General features: G+C 54.6%; 1 protein-coding gene across 2 annotated transcripts; it reads right to left on the reverse strand.

Annotated features, from left to right (window-relative positions):
* Positions 1 to 89: 89 nt before the first annotated feature.
* zfc3h1 (zinc finger C3H1-type containing) lies at positions 90 to 20,021 on the reverse strand. 2 transcript variants are annotated; one of them, XM_077569078.1, is made up of 34 exons: positions 19,359 to 20,021; positions 18,184 to 18,654; positions 17,986 to 18,119; positions 16,672 to 16,954; positions 16,404 to 16,585; positions 16,200 to 16,323; positions 15,776 to 15,837; positions 15,559 to 15,693; positions 14,681 to 14,833; positions 13,647 to 13,912; positions 11,778 to 11,885; positions 11,533 to 11,707; positions 11,309 to 11,437; positions 10,075 to 10,701; positions 9,844 to 9,992; positions 9,571 to 9,702; positions 9,376 to 9,497; positions 8,146 to 8,247; positions 7,937 to 8,059; positions 6,752 to 6,962; positions 6,487 to 6,673; positions 6,226 to 6,408; positions 5,216 to 5,441; positions 5,049 to 5,154; positions 4,778 to 4,976; positions 4,293 to 4,387; positions 4,109 to 4,216; positions 2,281 to 2,385; positions 1,563 to 1,701; positions 1,339 to 1,439; positions 1,156 to 1,257; positions 1,045 to 1,084; positions 771 to 833; positions 90 to 665 (listed from the first exon to the last, which is right to left on the reverse strand). In XM_077569078.1, the coding sequence occupies exons 1-34, from the start codon at positions 19,843 to 19,845 to the stop codon at positions 516 to 518; spliced, it is 5,979 nt and encodes a 1,992-aa protein (XP_077425204.1). In that variant the 5' UTR covers positions 19,846 to 20,021; the 3' UTR covers positions 90 to 515. The 2 variants fall into 2 exon arrangements, with proteins under 2 accessions (XP_077425204.1, XP_077425203.1); XM_077569077.1 differs by having other exon boundaries at positions 15,544 to 15,693.
* Between the last annotated feature and the right edge of the window lie 8 nt (positions 20,022 to 20,029).

A 20,029-nucleotide genomic window follows, 5' to 3' on the forward strand; every position in this document is an offset into this window, starting at 1 on the left:
TCTCCGTGTGGGACTTGAGCCGGCGTGCGCGCAAGGACGGACTTGCAGCAACTTCCTGTTCACTGAAAAAAGACCAGAGACGAGTCGAGTTGAACTTGAGAAAATGATTTAATAGAAAATAAACAAAGTGATGATCAATACTTTTAATCAGAAAAAAAGAGCAAATAGCAAAAGAGTCGTTTCCTGTCCAGCGTTTGTCACTTCCTGCGGCCCGACTCAGACGGCAAAACGCCAAACGGGGGTCAGTGTCTTTGTTTGCAACAAAACAAAAGTCTGCTCGCTTCCTTCCGCACAACAATAACAAAAAGATGGCAAAGATGCTGCGAAGAGCGTCCTTCAGGCCCGGCCGGGCCAGGCCGGGCCGGGCCAGGCCACGCCCCCCCCCCCACCCCCACCCCACCCGCGGGAAAGAAAGGAAGTGAGACAAAGCAAAGGTCACTCAGCAGACATACTTACGTACACCAGGAGGAGGCGCCGTTTTTTTGCTCTCAACTTTCTGACCCCGCCCTCACACGTCAAAGCGCATCCGCCCCGCCGACCACGTCCGTCTGAGCAGCGGCGAGCGGCTCGGCTAAAGTCACGCCCGCCTCTTCGGCGCGCGACAGCACGCGGCCCACGCGCTCCGCCGCGCCTGCGCCGCCCACGCACGCTTCCCACTGCAGCAGCTGGGGGGCGGGAACAACAAAGAGAGCGGGGTGAACCCGAGTCACTCAACAGGGTGGGGCTGGCTGCTTCCTGTTAGCATGTCGCCTAGCATGTGTGTGATTTACATGTTTCCAGAGTTGGGCGCAGAGCGGAAGATGCTGGAGCGCTTGTTGCACAAGACGACGCGCCTGCAAACAAAAAGCACACGCGAGGAAGACCGCCAAGTGATGATGAGGAAGGACAAACGCCGGCCGGCCCGGCCAGCCGGCGCAGGTGCGAAGCGCGCTCAGCAATCAACACGTGCGCTTAGCATGATTACGACGCTCCATCGCCACGGAGACCAACATTCCGGGATGTAGCGTTAGCATTGCTAGCGTCAGTGACGCATTAGCGCCTCACCTCTGCCGGCTGCCTTAGCTCCGCCTCCACGGCGATGGCACTGCACAGAAAGATGCGGCGTCAGTGGTCACGTGCGCGTGCGTTTGTTTGCACATTGACGGCGTTCCTCACATGTTCCAAGCGGGCAAACACTTGGGGGCGCTGTTGGTCAACATCCTGGCCTGGAAGCGGACGTGCTCCATGTTGCCGTCCTCGCACTCGTGCTGCATCAACCTGCGCGCGCGCACGCACACACGCACAGACACCAGGTGTGTGTGCGTGCGCGCATGGGACAAAGAGGTGGGCGGGGCCTACCTGAGCGAAAGGGCGATGTTGGCCGGCATCATGTAATGGAGTCTTTCCAGGAGCGCGGCGTGTTGCGACGGCGCGACGCAGCTGAGGTAGAGCGACACCACCTGAGGACAAACACGCACACACACTTGACGGATGATGCCGCTCGCCATCCGTCGGGCCGCCCGCCCGCCCCGACGGATGATGCCGCTCGCCATCCGTCGGGCCGCCCGCCCGCCCCTCCTTGCCTTGTTGTGGAAGCGGTAGGATGTCCAGAAGTGGGTGGGGTCAAAGGGCACCTGCAGGCGTGCGGGCACGGTGCCCAGGCAGCGAAGGATCAAGTCGGGCAACCGCTGGGCGGCGTGCGAGCGGCAGAACTCCAAGTAGCTGCCGACACAAAACGGCGTGGCGGCATTTGCTAAATCCTTCGGCCGCTTTCAACTTTCGCAAACCAAGCAAAATCCTGGCAAAAGGTCATCGCCACTTTCGCACGGGTCAAAGTTCAAAAGATTGCTGGCAATATGGCGGATGGCGCGTTTGCTGTCCAAGTTAAAGCAAAGCAAAAATGCCGCCGATTCATCGCAATCTTGATTTTGATGAAGCTTTAGCGGACAGCGCGACGTTACGCTAAAGCTAGCAAAGGTTGTGTTTGAGCAATAAACGCAACGAGGTGCGTTCAAGTCCAGCATTTCACAAATATTTGCGTATGACGTTGCCAATGTTTGTTGATGTCAAACTATTGCCGCCATTTTGTCCCATTTGAAATTCGGCACGAAGGACGATGAGCGATTGCCGCCGATTCAAATGTTCCTCAGAACATTAAATGTGGAGAAAATCAACAGTAAACAACAAAATGTGTCTTGTGAATTCAAAGATGTGATTCATTTGATTGACAGCTCTAGCTTGCCGTGTGGGCGGGGCCACGCAATCTTTCCCGTCCTTGGGCAACATTCGGAAGGCACTCACTCGCTCCACACGCGCTGCAGCTGCTCGCTTGTGGCCGCCGAGCCCAGCGCCCTCTCGAAGGCGTCCGAGGCGGCGTCCGACGATCCCTGCAGCCAATGCCAGCGACTGCGAGCAGACGCCAGGAACAAAATCAAACAAGAGAAGGTGGCGACAAAACACGGCGGCGACGACGCTTTTCAAACAAATCGCCGTCCGGGCAGCAACGCTTCGACTCAATCTTGTCAAGTTGCAAAACAAACTTTTGGGCTGATCGGGGAGGCGGGAACGAGCGGAAGGATCGGGAAATCCCGAGCAGGCGCCCGGACGACCTTTCATGGTTTTGGCCGTCCGACTGCCAGAAGACAAACGGTGCGAGCGGCAAACATTCAAATTTGACGACGAGCAGAGATCGGAAAAGTAACGGCATTCTGAGCTTGAGTTCAAGTACAATTACTTTTAGAAAAAAGGACTTTGGTAAAAGTACTCATTCAAATAATTCAAGTAAAAGTAAAAAAAAAAAAAAAGGAAAAAAGTACAGGCTCGAAAATGTACTTCGCGAGGAAAAGTATTTGGAGTTTTTTCCTGGGGTCATAAAATTTGAAGAGCATTTAAAAGATCGTCACTTCAAACGGACTAAATGGCCTCATGAAGCTCGCGAGACTTTTTTTTTTTTTTTTTTTACTCCTCTAGGTGGCGCTCTTGCTTTAACCCCTCAGCGTTATTATAGTTTGATTAAATTCTTGTAATTTTTGCCAAAATCTGGCATTTCCTTTGAAGTGAGATAACTTAGTCATTTATGAATATTTTTTTCACTTTCAACCGCTCAAAATGTTCAGTGGCATCAGAGCTAGCTACACATATATAGTTAAAAAAAAAGTTTTTTTTTAATGCCATCTATGGACAATAGCAGTATTATGCTAACAGCAAAATTAACTATGCTGTATATATATATATATAAAAAAAAGTCTAATTTGAATATTTCATATGACATATTTAGAGGCTCAAACAAGTCCATAAGTCATAACAATAGAATTTTTTGATGCATGCATTTTGTCTTCATTTATTAGCCTTTGGCGCCACCTAGTGGAATTTTGTGTTAACGCTTTCAACACACAAATTCCTCTATTTTCATGTTTATGACTCGTCAAAGAAGCGATTGCATCAGTAATCACGGAAAATGCATTATGACACATCAGGTTTACAGCATATCAAAAACTGTGATTTATAACGGGAGTCAATGAGCCAAAATCGGGCATTATTACAAGAACTTGGTGTGAATCTCTCCCTCCTGTTTGGTAATAATTATAAATGACAGCATGGTGCCAATTTGAACTTCTACATTTTTAAACAATCCTGGTAAAATGTCAGGTCCCTAGTGTATTTTTTTCAAATGCTTTTTCTTCGATGAAAAACAGAAAAAGCCAGAAAATGGACAAATAACGCCCACGGGTTAAAGATGCAATGCAAAGCCATCAAGTTTCCACTGCATCGAGCACAGATGACGTTTAGAGGAGTTGAAAAATATCACAAGTGTTCGGACAAGACATTGGCGCATCTCAAAGCGCTTCAGGTTGGACGGGGAATTCTTTGCAGGCGGCTACGTTAGCTCGTGGACGTTAGCTTTACACCGGACACCGCGCGCTCGCCATCAATGGTTTAACCAAGGTCAACATTTCCTGCAGGTAAGGCGGACAGTTGACCCACTGGCTCCTTCTGAGGCCAGTCGGCAACGTTGACGCATGATCGAGTGGTGAGGACAACAAATGGGATCCCGTTGGTGAGAAAATTCCACAAAGATGGCGGCCACTTGCGTCGCATGTGACGTGCGTGCGTGCGTGGTGGGCGCTACCAGTGAAGCAGATGCAGGAAGGAGCGCTGGCGGAGCGGCAAGTCTTCCACGTCCTTCCTGAGCACGGCCGACGCTCGCACCCCCTCCGTGGGAAGGCCCAGCATGCTCCTGGAGGAAAACGCTCGCCGTTAGGGCGGGACAACGCCAAGGAGCCCACGAGCCGGCCAATCAGCCGGCAACGCACCGCAGGAGGTCGACGGGCGGCAGGTGAGCGCATCGCTCCTCGCACAGGGACCACACGAATCCTCGGAAGAGCGGCGTCACGGCGCTACTTTTGTCCTGTCGAGCAACATGTCAACTTGACGGCACGCAACAAATTGACGGCTCGTCACAACTCAAACAATGGCAAGTGAACTTTGCCAGGGAGGCCAACGTTGACGCTTGGTCACGTCGCAAACAACTTTGAATGGTCGCAAACTGCGGCAAGAAATTTGGAAGATGTTGCCGACGACAGCAAGTTTGCCTTTTCCAGTTGCGAGGCCATGAAAACGATTGGCAACTTTCTTCTTTAAAAAAAAAAAGAAAGAAAAGAAAGTCAGTGTTGGCAAACCTGGCAACGCTTCAAGTTACATTCACATTTGAACGTCGCATCTTCATCATCACAAATCCTGGTTTTGATTGACAGCAAAAGGATGCAAAGAAAAGCCCGGCGTGGCCGTCGGCGCCCACCTGAGCCACGAGAAAGCGGCAGCAGTGGTAGAAGATGCGAGCGTCGCGCGGACACTCGGCCAGCGCGCGCAGCCACGCGTCGACGGCGCCGTCGGCGTTCCCCCGGCAAACGTGCAGCTGGCACAGGACGTCGCGCAGGACGCACGACTCGGGACACGCCTCCACAAGCGCCTCGCACAAGGACACGCCCTCCTCAAACCTGCGCACACACATGCGCGCCGCGAGGTCACGTGGCGCTCGAGTGCGCCGGGCCGGCCTCGGAAGGGCTCACCTGCCCGACAGTCTGTGCAGGAGCAGGAAGTTGATATGCAGGGGCAGGCACGCCAACGTCCTCTCACGCGGCGCCGCCGATTGGTCGCTGCACTGACGGATGGCGTCTGCCGCGCACGCAAGCAAACATCAGCGCCGGCCGGTGGCGAGCGTGTGCGCGCCTCTCACCTGTAAAGAGCTGCATCAGCTGCCGGTGCGGCGTAGCGATGTCGGCGGCCGAGCGCCACGGGAGCAGGAAGCGCTCGGCGCCGACCAGCCTGGACGGGCCCGACTCGGACGCGTCCAACAGAGCGGACGGGAGGCGGCAGAACTCCTTCAGGTGGATCAACGACAACCAGGCCAGTGCGCGGTGGCCTGCCGCCAGACGCCGGCCCACGTCGGCCGCCAAGGCGTCCTGAAAGCACCGCAGCGCGTCACGTCGCCGCGGCAACAAGTCACACCTTTTTCAGCTCCACAACAGCGACAAGACACGCCCCCTTCAACCCACTAACATTTGTCGTCATCTTCATCTGCCTCTGAAGGACTTTTTCTTTTCTTTTTTTACCGTAAACTCGAGTGCTAATTTCGTTAAAAAAAAAAAAAAAGATTTTGTTCCTAAAACTAGACTCGACTAAAAACACGTGTTAATAAACAAGAATTGGGACGAAATCCGTCTGCATTGAGATGAGGAAGTACTTGACTTCATCAAAACTGGACTCAAATCTATTTCATGAACAAAAACTCTTGTGTGCGCTCATCTGTTATGTGACACGCCCCTTTCAAACCTGCAGCTCGGCAGACGGGAGGTCAAAAGGTCAATCAAAAATAAAATTCTAATTATAAACATAACATTAATCCAATGGCTTTTAAAAATCCTGTTCGTCCGACCGCTAACTCGGCCATTTTGTTTTTCATCCAAAACAAAATCATGTGAAATACTTTTCGCTCCCAAATGTTCAACGGAAGAAAATGACGGCTTAAAAGGATCGACTGACTAAAACACAAGACATTCCAAAATGGCGGATCAACTGAACCGAGATGAATGTGAATTTGCAGCAGCTGGAAGCGAGCGGACTTTTGAGTCCGCGAATTTTGACGCGTCAGAATAAACAATCGGAAATCGGGAAGAAAAAAAGCTTTTGTGCCAACGGATTTGCGTCGCGTCCGGAATTACAAATTTGCAGAAAAGCGGCGCCGACCTGGAAGACGGCGAGGGCGGCGTCCAGGCGGCCGGCGAAGACGTTCAAGTGGACGCGGTAGACCAGCGCCTCCAACAGCTGGAAGGAAACCTCCTCCGAGGCGTCGCAGCACGTCAGCAGGAAGTTGGCGAGCCGCTCGCACACGCCGTCTTTGGCCTCGAAGGTCGCCGCCAGGCTCAGGTACTGAAGGGGCGGCGGCAATCGCGTCACGTGGCCGTCCGCCATGCCAGGCGGGACACCTTGGCTGGCGCTCGTACTCACGTTCCACCAGACGCGGCGCTGCGGCGCGTGCTCCACCGCCATCTGGCACATCTCCTCCACTTCGTCGCGCCGTCCGCGGCGAGAGAAAAGCGTCAGGTAGTGCGTCCACACTTCGGGGTCGTCGCAGTTGCTCTCCAGCGCGCGCGACAGCGTGTTGAGCGCCGCCTCCAAACACTCGCCGGCCGGCCTGACAAAAGGACAACGGCAGACGTCAGATGGGAGCGGCAGGCCAGCGGGACGGACGGAGGGCGGGCGGGCGTCGTACGTGTCGCCTTGGTGGAGGTATCGGAAGGCCAGCTTGATCCACAGCTGCGTGTCGGCCGGTTTTTCCAGCACGCCGCTCTCCAACTTGCAGATGTCGTCCGTGTCGCTGACAAAGTAACGTTTGTCCTCGGACGTCACGCGCGCGTCCAACCAGCCCGCGTCCAACCAGCCCGCGTCCAACCAGCCCGCGTCCAACCAGCCCGCGTCCCCGTCTGCGAGCGAGCGGCCGCGTCAAGACCCAAAAACAGCAGCACCGGCGTTCTCACGGCAGGCGGGGAACGCTTGTGGCCAACGTAGCGAGGCGAGGAGCGAGAATGTTCCGCGATCCCCTGCAGGGCAATCTCTGCTTCCGCTCGGACCTCTGCCGTCTCCACGTGGGCATGGAGGACAGACGGCACAAGGACAGACGCCAATCAGCGGACAGATTGTGGCCTGCGCAGCTGGAGACATTTGATGGACTTTTGGGACGTTTGCCATCCAAAGGGACAAAACATTTCAATTGCCATTTAGGCCGAGAGCGCATTAGCGCATTCCCACCACTACAGCTGGGGGCGCTGTTGCACGTTTAGGACCTGCCAACCCAATCCATATTTTTCACATGATTATGTACTGGCTTTCCTTGCGAGAAGATTGTTGCATTTTTTTTTTTTTTATATATATTGAATGTTTTTAATAATAACCGAGCTGACATCAATTTTTAGTAGGTGGTGACAATATTGTTGAATTTCCAGGTCAACTTTTTGGGCGGGCGATCGTAAAGCGGGCTCGAGGCGCCGCCGCTGCTGCTCTACGATCACTCGGGGTCAAATGTGGACAAGCAATTTCACCAACAGGTGGCGCCCTGCAAACCACGCAACTTAACCAACAAACCTTGCCAACAAAATTGGACAAGCGGCAACCAAAAGCCCGTCCGCGGCTACAAAAGCAAATGAGGCCGGCCGCCGCCATCGCCGCCATCGCCACCGTCGGCCGCCGCCATTTGCTCCACTTGACATTTTCCCACCAATCAATACGACTGGCCAGTCGTCGCCAACAAAATGCATGACTTGAGAGCGACTTGTGGCCACCGAAATGCGCGTCAATCAATTGTCAAGTCCAAAATGTCCTCATTCTTGCCTCATTCAAATATCGCTACGTTGGCCAGCGCGCGCGCACACACACGCACGCACACACGCAGAGGACAGACCGGTCACGGCGCACGTCCGCTCCTCTCCGGCGGCGTCTTCCTCGCCCGCCCGGTCGGCGACACGCTCGCCCTGCGCCGACGGCCTCCATTTTCTTTTGTCCTTCCAGGTGGTGAAGGGCGGCACTGCAAGACCAAGCAAGCGGCCGGTCAGCTGGAAGCCCCGCCCCCCTCGCCCCCCTCGCCCCCCTCGCCCCCGACGCCGCACTCACCGTGCCGACGGCTCTCGTTGACTTTGCTGAGCAGGAAGACGGCCTTTTGGTCCATCGCCATCCCGTCTTTGTGCGCACCAAACAGCTTGCTCAGGTATTGTTCTGCGGCGGACGACGACACGACACGCGCAAGTCAACTTCCTGTGGGCGTCGCCACAACATCCGCGCTTCGGCCAGGAAATCTTTTGCAATCATTCAAATCCACTGGATCATTTAAAAAAGCCGAGACGAGCCGACCCACTCGCACGTATCGACTTTGGACCGCCTCGCAACATCAACGAGGGCGTGGCTTCACCATCACGTGAGCGCCTTTCATCATTTGACGGCCGACGAATCGACGGTGGCGATGTCGAGTCCAGCAGAAATTGCTCAAAAGTGCCGCGGCACATTGCAATCTTTTTCTTCTTGCCGACTTTGCGAGTCGTGGCAGCTCGACGCCATTTTATGCCGCCGTATTTTCACTTGGATTTCGATTTGCCTTCTCTTAACGACAAAACAGGAAGTCACGGCATTTTCAAGTTACGTCAAGTTGCCGTTACCGGCAGCAACGGACGTCCATCAGCCGGCGGGCTCATCATCAGACGCGTCACATTTGCGTGGTGAAGCTCAAATATGTTGTTTTTAACGACGGTACAAAGTATTTGGACGTGAATATCGACTTTAACGCTTTGACTGCCAGACGTTTTCAGAAAAGGGATCGCGTGGGTGCCAGCCCATTTTAAGCATTTTGACTGATCTTTCAAAGTCCATAGAAAATTATGTGTTTGGACTATGGAAACACACATACTACCAAAAAAAGATTGGACTCTCATCTTTCATCAGAAAAAAAAAAAGTTTGTTTCTAGCTTATTCCGTTTTTCAGTAATCAACAATAGAAAATGGTTAGTTTCACCTCTGTTTGGAAACAAACGTCTTTTAACGTCTTTGGCACTCCTCCATAGGATTTTACTAAACGTTATTTAACGTTTTTGGCAGTCAAAGAGTTAACGGGGAAATTGGGGCTCCATTGCCAGCGTCGGAACGGAAGTCGGCCTGCAATCAAATGCCGTCGCGATCGTTCACTTTCCAGCCGCGTGACGGCGAACGCTTGCTGCAAGCGTCAGAAGAGCAAATTGCAAAGTTTGGAAAGCAACTCTCGTTTGCAACAAATGTCATTTGCTTGACTTCTTTTCACTGCTCACAAATATTTCTGTTGAAGCACCACAAAGAAAAAAGGTCGTCCGGGTTCACCTGTGGCGGCGCCGATTTGGCAATCCGAGCTGCTGTCCGAGCAGCCAATCAGAGACAAGTCGTAGGAGAGCACATCCTGGAAGAGCAGACTTCCTGCCAGCGTGCAGCTCCTCACGTGTTGCCTGGAGGAACACGGGAGGAAGCCATCATCATCATCATCATCATCATCATCGTCATCATCACAGCCGTCCTCACCACGAGCACTCGTCGTCGTTGCACGTTCCCGTCAGGTCGAAGCGACAGAAGCAGCGTTTGGGGCGGATGGCGTTGCTGTAGGTGGCCGAACTGAGGGACAGCTTCTCCTTGGTTCGGTAGTACGGACTGAACCTGCCGGCGGGGGGGACAGCGCGCCACACCGCGTCACAAACGGCCTTGCAACAAGCCCCGCCCACCGCAACGCTGAGGATGGCGTGCGCTTGACCTCCTTTTCTGCCTCTTGAAACAAACGACGGCAAAAACGAAGCTCACCTGTAAGACTTGAAGACCAACAGCGGACTGCGGTACGGGCCAAAAGGAAGCACCGCGGCGGGCTGCGCCACGGCGGACTGCGCCACGGCGGGCTGCGCCACGGCGGACTGCTCCGCAGCTCGACTTGCGTCCGTGGCCGCCGGCAGCACCTGCGCCGCACACGGGGACAAACGGAACGAGTGATGAAATGAAAAGCCACAAAAGTGGCATTTGCGTTGGCGGCTCGCAGACCGTCGCGCTTTTGTGCGGGTCTCGGTCCTCCTCGCGGGTCAGCTCCCCCAGAGCGGCCAGCTCGTCCAGGAGGAGCTCGCCCAGGCCCGGCCACCGCCGGCTCCTGAGCGCTTCCAAGTCCAGACCGGCGCCGTCCACCGCGGCCTTGGCGGGCTTGGCGGCGCCGCGGCCTTTGGCGGCGGGAGTGGAACTCAGCTGCTCCAGGTTGGGTTTGGTGGAGTTGGAGCGGCGGAGAGGGCGAGCGGACTCCGCGCGAGGACCCGGAGCCGACTCCGGCTCACCCGCCTTGGGATGGGCCGCCTCGGGTTCACCCGCCTCCGTCTCCGGGCCGTCCTCGCTGCCCAGGACCAGGATGTCCTGGGTGAGGTCGTGCAGGGAGGGCTGAGGCGGGCCCGGGGAGGCCGGCGGGCAAACTTTGGACTCGGGAAGCGCGGCGGCTTTGGGCTGCCGCCGCCGCCGGCGCTCGCCGCTCGCTTGGGCCGGCGGCGCTTTGTTGTGCAAGGCCTGAGCCTCCTTCAGTTTCTGGATCTTCAGCGCGTATTCCGACTCCAGTTGCTGCAGACGCTGCTTCTGAGCCATCAGCGCTGCAAAGTGGGTGGCGGCGTCCACTCGCTGAAGCTTCCGGGCCTGGGACGCAACAAAGAAGGAACAGCAGCGGCCATCGCGGTCGCTGAATGAGAATTTCCCAGAGAGCGGACTCCAAACGGCCACATGATTAGGGAAGGCGTCGACAACTTTGAAAGCACTCGCAGTTGTCATCAATTCAACTCAAAGCGGTCTTTTCTCGCAAACATTGTTGACAAATTGACGTTGCCGTGGCAACCTCACAGCCGGAAAGCAAATATTCTTGAACAACGCACGTTGCGAGTAACGCCGACCAATATTTGTACACGTTTGCCCGTTTTCAGTCCTGCAACCAGCAGACGAAATCAATCGGCATTGATTGGATCATTGAAAAGCCATCGATGACGTCATACGTGAACGGACGAGTTGTTGACAAACAATCGTCACAACTCGCGTGCGACGCAACTTTTTGAAAGCAGAGCGCCAAATGTCAGCACATTCTTTATAAACTAGCTTAGCGACAGCTAGCAAAGTTGTCTTGCTTTTTCATGAAGCAGGCGAGGAAAGCGCTTGATTATGTATTTATTTCTTCCTTTGATGTTGCCACTGAAACGTCCGCTTTCAGTGGAAATACTACGAAGACAAAGATGCCACTTTTGGCGGCGCTCACCGGCTTGTGGACGGCGCCGGCTTTGCGCTTGGGTTCCCGCCCGGCGGCCATCTGCGTCCAAAGCAGTTCTTGCTCCAAGCGGGCGGCCAGCGACTTCTTGATGGACACGCGGTGGTCCACACGCCGCACCTGAGTGCAAAGGTCACGGTGGTCAAGCAAGCAACGTGGCACGCAGGCGGATGTTGTTGTTGTCGTTTTGTTTTTAAGCCCGCCCCCTCCCCGACCTGCTCCTGAATCTTCTTGAGCAGCGTTTTGTTGGCCAGGACGATCTTCTCGGAGGCTTGCATCTGCTCGCGCAGTCGGGCCACTTTGGACTCGGCCGCCTTGAGGGATTCGGACTTCTTGAGCTGCTGCTGCAGGAGGTTCTTGAGCAGCGCCTCGTCTCGGACCAGCAACTCTCTGAGGGGAGGAGGATGGCGCCTTTGTGGGTTACCACGACACTTTGCCCGCCGCTGCTCGTCCTGCTCACCTTTGCTTCAGCAGCTTCTGCTCGGCTTGGCTCACCGGCGACGCCGCGGCGGGATTGGCGGCGGCTGCTGAGCGAGTGTCGTGATTGGACGCCTTCTGCTTCTCCCGGCTGCAGCGCACGCACGCACACACACACACACGTATCATCGTGGGGACATCGCATTGACTTGATGCATTTGCTAGCCCCTCCCCCTAACCCCAACCATCAAAAATGATTGCTTACCCCAACATCAACCATAAGCCAATTCAAACCTAAACTCTAAAACCAAGTCTTGACCCTCAAAAAGAGGTTTGGACTCGTGGGGACCACCAAAATGTCCCCACAATTTCAAGTCGGTCCCCACAATGGTAGTTCAACCTAGAAAAACACGGCCCACAATGTCGCAAAGACAAAAGCGCACACACACTAAGTTACAGAACGCCACAAACGCTTCAAGGGAAGTTGTCGACAAAATGTGAAAAGATGACATTTGGCTAAAGATCACTTTTGTGTAATAGAAAAACGCACCGGGTTTGTCGGCCATTGCGTTGGCGACTACAAATGACATCAGCACGGGTCCACTCATCTGAACATACGACCGGCTCGCCTACAGGCCAAGACTTTTGAAGTCGTGAGGCCGCCATATTGCTCCTCCCAAGAAAAGTTTCTCGACATTCGATCCTATTTACATTTACAGTCTGGAAATTGGACAACTTTTGACATAGTACTTAGTTACATAAGCCGCGTTTCCACCGCAGGAACTTGGGGGTAAATTTACGGGGCCGGCACCGTATGTGCGCGTCTCCACTGCAGGAGCCCAACCGGGCCACGTTCACAGGAACTGACGGGGACGAGCGGAGGTCCTCCGTGCCGATTGGCTAAAAATGATTTAGCATCAAAAAATGATCTTCCCTTCATGCGTGACGATGACGCATTTCCGGCTTAAGTCTCTTCCACAAAAATAATTCTCTTAATAATCCTTTGGCTATTTTCGTTCCACTCTACTGATTTTCAAAGTTGTCATCTCGACCAGTGGGCCCCAACCTTTTCTGTACCACGGACCGGTTTAATGTCTGACAAGATTTTCACGGCCCAATCGAAAGGTTTAGCTGATAAAAACAAAATAAAATGACAAGGAAAAAAACGGCGGTATTTTCTCGATAATAATAATGAATGTAAATCTACTGTTTATTAACGGTGTCCGAGTTGTCAAGTGAGACGGATGTAACAGACAGAATCCGGCCACTTTTCAAAATAAAACATCATTTTCGAAAAAAATTAAAAATAATGCAATTTTTTTTTCTTTCGGTACCAAATGACCCACGGCCCGGTGGTCGGGGACCGCTGATCTAGACGCCGTCTCCTCCCACTCAAACCATCCGTCCATGCAAAGTACATTTAAAAAAAAGCTGAGGAAAAAGTTTTTCTCTTTCCTCGTTCTGATTTTTGCCGCGCCGCGCTTGAGTGACGTCACGGGAGAAACCGTCGCACGGTGTCGATCGAAACGGGTCGCGACTCCGTACTGTGACTGCAATTTAACAAAAGATGCCTCTGCCAAATCTAATATTGGGTGTAAGGAAGCGAGTGCTAAAAGAAAACGGGGGTCTTCAAAGCAGCACGTACCGTCCACGCGTTAAAACAAATAGTGACCCCCACGCACCCCCCGGCCCGATTCTAACTGCCTACGAGCTGTATATGTCTGATCTGTACGTATGCCGGATCGTTTGTACAGGGAAGAGCAAGATGGCCGCCCTGTGGCTTCAACGGCTTGCACGGCGCGTTCGGGCTCGCCGTCATATTTTGAGATCAGCGGCAAAATAGACGGCAAAGTGCCGCATGGTCAAGAGGCACGTGAAGGCAAAATGGCAGCCAAGTGAATCGGGGTCATACCTGGCCAGCTCCTCCCTGAGGAGGCGGTACTCGGCCTTCTTGGTCTCCGGCAAAGCTTCCGGCGTCCGCACCGGATTGTTCTCCTTCTCCGAGGTTGCTGCCGCGCCTTTGGACTTGCTGGCGTTGACCTCGGCCGTCCTTCGGGCTTCTTTGATCATGAACTCCAAGCTGCCGAACATGCCCTGCGTTGCCGCCGCCGCCTCCAGGTCCGAGTCGCTGTCGTCAGAACCGTTCAGAGACACCACCACCGACTTGTGGCGTGGCAGCTGCGCATGCAAAACACACCGTCGTTGCCGTTGTCATCATCATCGTCATCGCTATCGTCATCGTCATCGTCGTCATAGTCATCGTCATCGTCATCGCCATCGTCATCGCCATGGTCGTCGTCATCGTCATCGTCATCATCATCGTCGTCATCATCGTCGTCGTCATCGTCGTTGCCATCGTCATTGCCATCGTCATCGTCGTTGCCATCGTCATCATCGTCGTCGTCATCATCATCATCGTCGTCGTCATCATCGTCGTCGTCGCCGCCATCGCCGTCGTCGTCGTCATCGCCATCGTCGTCATCATCGTCATCATCATCGTCGTCGCCAGCGTCATCATCATCGCCGTCGCCATCGTCATCGTCGCCGCCATCGCCGTCGTCGCCGCCATCGTCGTCATCGTCGCCGTCATCGCCGTCATCGTCGCCGTCGTCATCGTCATCGCCATCGTCGTCATCATCGTCATCATCATCGTCGTCGCCATCGTCATCATCATCGTCGTCGCCATCGTCATCGCCATCATCATCGTCATCGTCATCGCCATCGTCATCGTCATCGTCATCGTCAGCGTCAGCGTCAGCGTCAGCGTCAGCGTCAGCGTCAGCGTCAGCGTCAGCGTCAGCGTCAGCGTCAGCGTCATCATCATCGCCATCGCCATCGCCATCGCCATCGTCATCGTCATCGTCATCGTCATCGTCATCGTCATCGTCGCCGTCATCGTCGCCGTCATCGTCGTCGTCGTCGTCGCCATCGTCATCGTCATCGTACCACCAGTGGCGCTCTGGAAGCCGCTCCTCGGGCAAACTTGTGTCCATGCGGCGCCGTCATGGTGTTGAGGCTGACGGCGCTCAGGTTTCCTCTGCCGGGCTGCTCGGGGGCCGCCGGCGCCGTCGGGGAGGGGGGGGCGCTCCAGAAGGGCTCCTGCGGACAGACGAGCGCGATGTCACAGATGGAAGGCAAACGCCGACATTTGTGATGAGACATCGTGAGCGAGTCTGAGATTTGGGGAATTTTGCTCCTGAAACATTTCAGCGAATGTTCACGCAATTGCAAAAGTCAACATTTTGAAGGTAAATAAAGATGACTTGACAAAATGTTATTTTTGCACATTTTTTGTAAGAGCTAAAAAAAAAAAAAAAAAAAAGTGATGCAGGCTTTTCAAAAGAACAAATTGAGAATGCAAATGGGCTACTGATGACGACACTTGCTGCTCAAGGGCAATTGGACAGGATGGAACCCGCGACCTTGGGGGTCGGAGACAACTCATCGACAATCTGAGCATGTAAACGTGCTTGTTTGGCTTTTCCAAATATTCATAACAAACGTTCAAACTTCATGTGAAGATCTGCTTACTATCAATTATGCAAATTAAGCTCGGCCATTTGTTGCGGAACCCGTCCTCGCCATCAGGCGTGGAAAAACAAAATCACCTTTTCATTGTTTTTGTGTTTCCGACCTTCTAATACTCAAGGAACTTTGTTCAAGTGAGTTGAGGCGCCTCAAGTGGTCCCAATTTGAATTTCAGCAAATTGGAAATTCATTCAACTCCCTTTTTTTTTTGGGCTCGATGGCGTGCCAACAAAGGCGCTCGTTGCGCCGGCACGGAAAACGCGTAGCGAAAGAGGGGAAACCTCGGCGGTCGGCACCCGCTTGCTGGCCATGGACATGAGGCAGGTCTCGCGGAGCAGCATCTCCTCCTCCTCTTCCTCATCGGCAAACGGAGGCTTGGGAGGGAGCACCGGGTCCGAGGGCGCCGGAGGGGGCAGGGGCGGCGGCAAGGGCTGCCGGCACAAGACAAGAAAAGTTCAAGCGGGCTCTGCCGACAAACGCCGGCACGACAGACAGACAAGCGCGCGTACGTACCGTGGCGTAAAGCGCCGGCGCGGGGAACGACGCCGAGCCTTCGACGGCGAACGCGGGACGAGCTGAACAACAAACACGGACAACACGTTGTCATCCTCTTGTGCCGCTGACATTTGGTCGCATGTTGAGGATTTCTCTCGCAGCACATTCGCTTGTTAACGTTTGTCATTCAAAAAACAACAACATGATTTTGCAGGGAAAAGAAACAAAAACACAAAACGACACATTGCTGCCTTTGAGCTCAAGAATTTGAGAAACTTTTCTCCACTTGCATTGATCAACTAGACCAGGAGTGGGCAAAGCGGGTCCTGCAGGTCTAGGATGTTTCCCTTCTCCAACACGATCCTGTTGATTGGAGGGAAAGCTGCAGGACCCACTTTGCCCACCCCTGAAGCAGACGGACACATGAGGCAAGGTGACACACCTGGAGAACCGGGCTCGCTGTCCGTTTCCATGGCAACCTGCTCGTAGTTGTCGTACTGGTAGAGGTTTCCCGTGGTGTCTGGGCCCGTCCTGCCGGCGGATCTCCTCCCGTCTCCGTCCCGGACCTGCAGGACGCAGACGTGCTTGAAGAGGATGAGCGAGCGGCACCGGCGGCAACTTGCGGCCGTGGCGCGGCGCGGCGTACCTTGGCGCTGGCGTGCGTCTTGCCGCCTACCAGCTTCATGAAGCGCTTGTACTGCTCGTCCTGGTTGGACAGGTCGCGGATTCGGCGGATTTCGTCCTCACGTTTGTGCCGCTCGTCTTCGCCCCGCTGCCGCTCCAGCTTCCACGTGCGCAGCTTACGCAAGGCCTGTTTGCCGGCCGAGGCTAAGACAACAAGGACGTACGCTACAGCGCGGCACGAGGACGGACGGACGGACGGACGGTCGCGCTGGCTTGTTCGGGCTTCTCACCTGAGCTGCTGCTCTTCTTGGGCCTGCTTCTGTCTGAGGGAGTTCTGACGGCGGGCTTGGCGGCGGCAACGGGCTTGGGCCGCTCCCTGCTCCCGGCCTTGGTTTTGTCTCGCTGCCGGTCCTGAGTCTTAGACCTGGTCTTGGTCCTGCCGGCGGCGGCGGGTACCCTGCTCCTCTTCATCACCTGTTGCTCCTTCTGCTGCCACTTGCGGCTGGCCGACTGCAGCGCCAGCAGACGCAGCTGAAGCTCCGACAGGTCGTCCTCCCCCACCTGCCCGCCCAGCTGCACACGCACGCGCACGCACGCACACGCACGCACACGCACGCACACGCGCACCACTTGACGTGTCAACTTTGTTCTGCATTTTCCACCCCACGTCAAACTTTTACCTGCCACATTTGACAAGAAATGATCGGCACATTTTACTTTCGACTTTGCAATTAACGGCTCGTGACCTTTTTTAACGACTGCAAATGAGAAGGCGACGTGAAAACGGGACAAAGGAGGCATGTCGGGAACATTCCGGGCCTGCCGTCACATTTCAAATGCAAACTGGCAACTTTTGTCGGGCGCTTTAGCGACTTGTTGCTAGTTCGCTAGCTCGTTGCTCTCAATTCTTTTTGGGCCGACACGGCGCCAATTGGATGCCCTCCTTTTACGGGTCGACGGGTGAAATGTTGCACTCGTTGACTCCAGAAAAAGAACTTCTCGGGGGGACGGGGGATGTTTTTGTGGGAGAAAAAAGCGCTCAAAAGAAAAACGTGATGATCATTTCTCAACGTTTGGACCCTTTGGTTGGTCTGCTACTTGGGGAAGTCCTTCTCTGATTGGCTGACAGGTTTCAGTTGAAAATCAAAAGTCTGCCAGCCGACGCGTCCGCCACATTTCAAAACGTGCACAAGCACGTAAAGGCGACACGAACGCCAGGAAGAGCGTCAAAAGCGCTCGCGGACGCACGCCAGTCATTTTGTGGCAACCGTCGAAGTCACGTCATCCATCTTATGCTCGGTTCAGGGCACAAAGGGCAACTCCAAGCTGGCTCGTTATTGGAAGCCGCTCGTGTTGTTTACTTGCCTCTCAGAGAGTGCACATTGTCCGTTTTCATTTCAGCTCCCCGTTTGGTTTGTCTTTTGCTTTGCGTGCGTGCACTTGCGCCGCCTGACCTAACAAGGACATTCTCAAAGCCGATTGGCGAGTTCACATTTTTTGCGCAAGAATCTTGTACTTAAGAAGGCAGTGTGGGTACCCGTTTGACTTCAACTGCCACTTGAGGCTTAAGAACTACAAAGATGGCCGCCCAAAAGCCAGCTTACCTCGTCCAGACAGATGAAGACGTCCTCGCTGGAGGCCGACGACTCTCTGCCGGGGGTTTTGCCCTCATCCTTGGCTTCCTCGTTGCACTTGTCCGTCTCCTCCACCGCTTCGGTTGCCATCTTGGCCTCGGCGACTGCCAGCGCCAACAAGACAGGAAGTCAACGCCGCTTCACGTAAACTGCTAAATTGTCACTCACCGTCCTTCCTCTCCTCCTCGCCGCTCGTGTCCAAACTGGCCGCCGTGAAGAGCTTCGCACGCAAAGGCTTGATGTTGAACGCCTGGAAACTTTTCTTGTCCTCTGCCGGAACCCGCGAAGACGCTTGGGGAAGCGCGACGGCTTGGACGGGACACACTGCCGCCGCAGTAGCCCCCTGAACCTTGGCCGCCACCTCTTGACCCTTGGCCTCTACCCCCTGGACCTTGGCCTCTACCCCCTGGACCTTGGCCTCTACCCCCTGGACCTTGGCCTCTACCCCCTGGACCTTGGCCTCTACCCCCTGGACCTTGGCCTCTACCCCCTGGACCTTGGCCTCCTCCTTTCGGATGCACTCCAGCTCCAGCTGGATCTGCCTGTACTTGGACAGCAGGTCCTCAAAGGACTCGGCGCCGTCGCACATGGCCAGGCCGGGCGGTGCTCTCCTTGCCGGGTTCCTTCCGAGCAGCTTCTCTGTGGTCAAGCGTCAAGGAGCGGCGCTGATCTTCAAGTCAACTCTTGAGTTTGAAATAAGCTCAAGTATGTTCTGACGAGCCGTTACACAAATCTGCGAATGTTGAGATTGTTAAGCGCGCCGGGTTGATAAAGGCTGAAATAGAAACTACTGAAATAGAATAACAGGTTAATAATAAATCATGGTCAGCTCAAAATATAAATGCTTTTAAATCCAGGTCAAAAACGTTTTCTTTGTTTGTTCAGTATTTCTAAAGTCAACTTCACTATATAGTCTTGTATTTCTTGCCTTGAGTTTGAAATGTCTGTAAATGTGTTGAAAATGTTGTCAACGTACGTACTTTTGGCCGTTTGAAAAGGCTACTGTTGTTGTCGTTGCTTTACTTTGCATTCCGCTGTTGTGCTGTAACAGTCCAGGAAAAAGTTCCCCACGGGGAAAAGAAAAGTATATCATATCGTATCGTATCGTATCGTATCGTATCGTATCGTACATGCTTTTGTGTGCTTTTAGGCGCTTTTCGCTGTGCGAAGCACAATAATGAGTGGAAACAAATGAAGTCGCCTTCCGTTACGTTAGCCTTTAGCTCGTCTGCTAGACGAAGAACATGCGAGCGTGCGTAGAAAAGGCCAGAGACGGTTTCTCCTCGGTGTCGGTTTCCTTTGGTTTGTTTTGGAGTCCATTACGAAATGGAAGGAAAGGATACGTTTCCTGCCCGGGCTGTTGCTGTTCTCGGCTGGCCCTGGTCCGTAACGAGCCACGGGGGGTCTGTGGCCGGCCCAGCCGCCTCGGTTCCAGGGCCCTCGTCCTCCGTTGGGGAAGCTTCGGTGTCGGAACCTTCCCAGAGCGCCGTGGCTCCGCTCCCAGAAGCTGGGCCGCGGACCCGGCCCGCCGCACATGGGGGCGATCCCCGGCCCGGGCGGCGGGCCGGCAGCGTGAGGTCGCTCCGGCCCGCACTGCTGCTGCCGGTGGTTTGAGGGTCTGTGGAAGTTGCGAAAGTCTGGCGGCGGGTGGTTCGCGTAGGGCGGCCTTGGAGCCCGCGGAGGCACCGCGCCGCGGGGCCTGCCGCCGGGTCTGCTGCTGCTGCAGTTCCCCTCCCCCCGCCGGGCGGCGGAGTTCTCCTCGCCGTCGTCGTCGCAGATTTCTCCGTCTTCCAACTCGACGTCGACCGTCGGGAGCGACGCCGAATTCATGTCGACACGTGGCGAGTACGGTTCGCAGTGCTCGTCTTTACCTCGCCGAGGCCATTTTGTGCCACTTCCAGTCGCTCGTCCTGCTCCGAGGCGAGTTTAGTTCGCCCGAGTCGCTCCTGGATCGCCAGTCTGGCACTCACTTCACTTCTTCTTCCCCTTCGTCTTCTTTCTTCTTTTGTTGCGG

This window comes from Vanacampus margaritifer, chromosome 6 (assembly GCF_051991255.1).
Source record: "Vanacampus margaritifer isolate UIUO_Vmar chromosome 6, RoL_Vmar_1.0, whole genome shotgun sequence".
NCBI lineage: Eukaryota > Metazoa > Chordata > Actinopteri > Syngnathiformes > Syngnathidae > Vanacampus > Vanacampus margaritifer.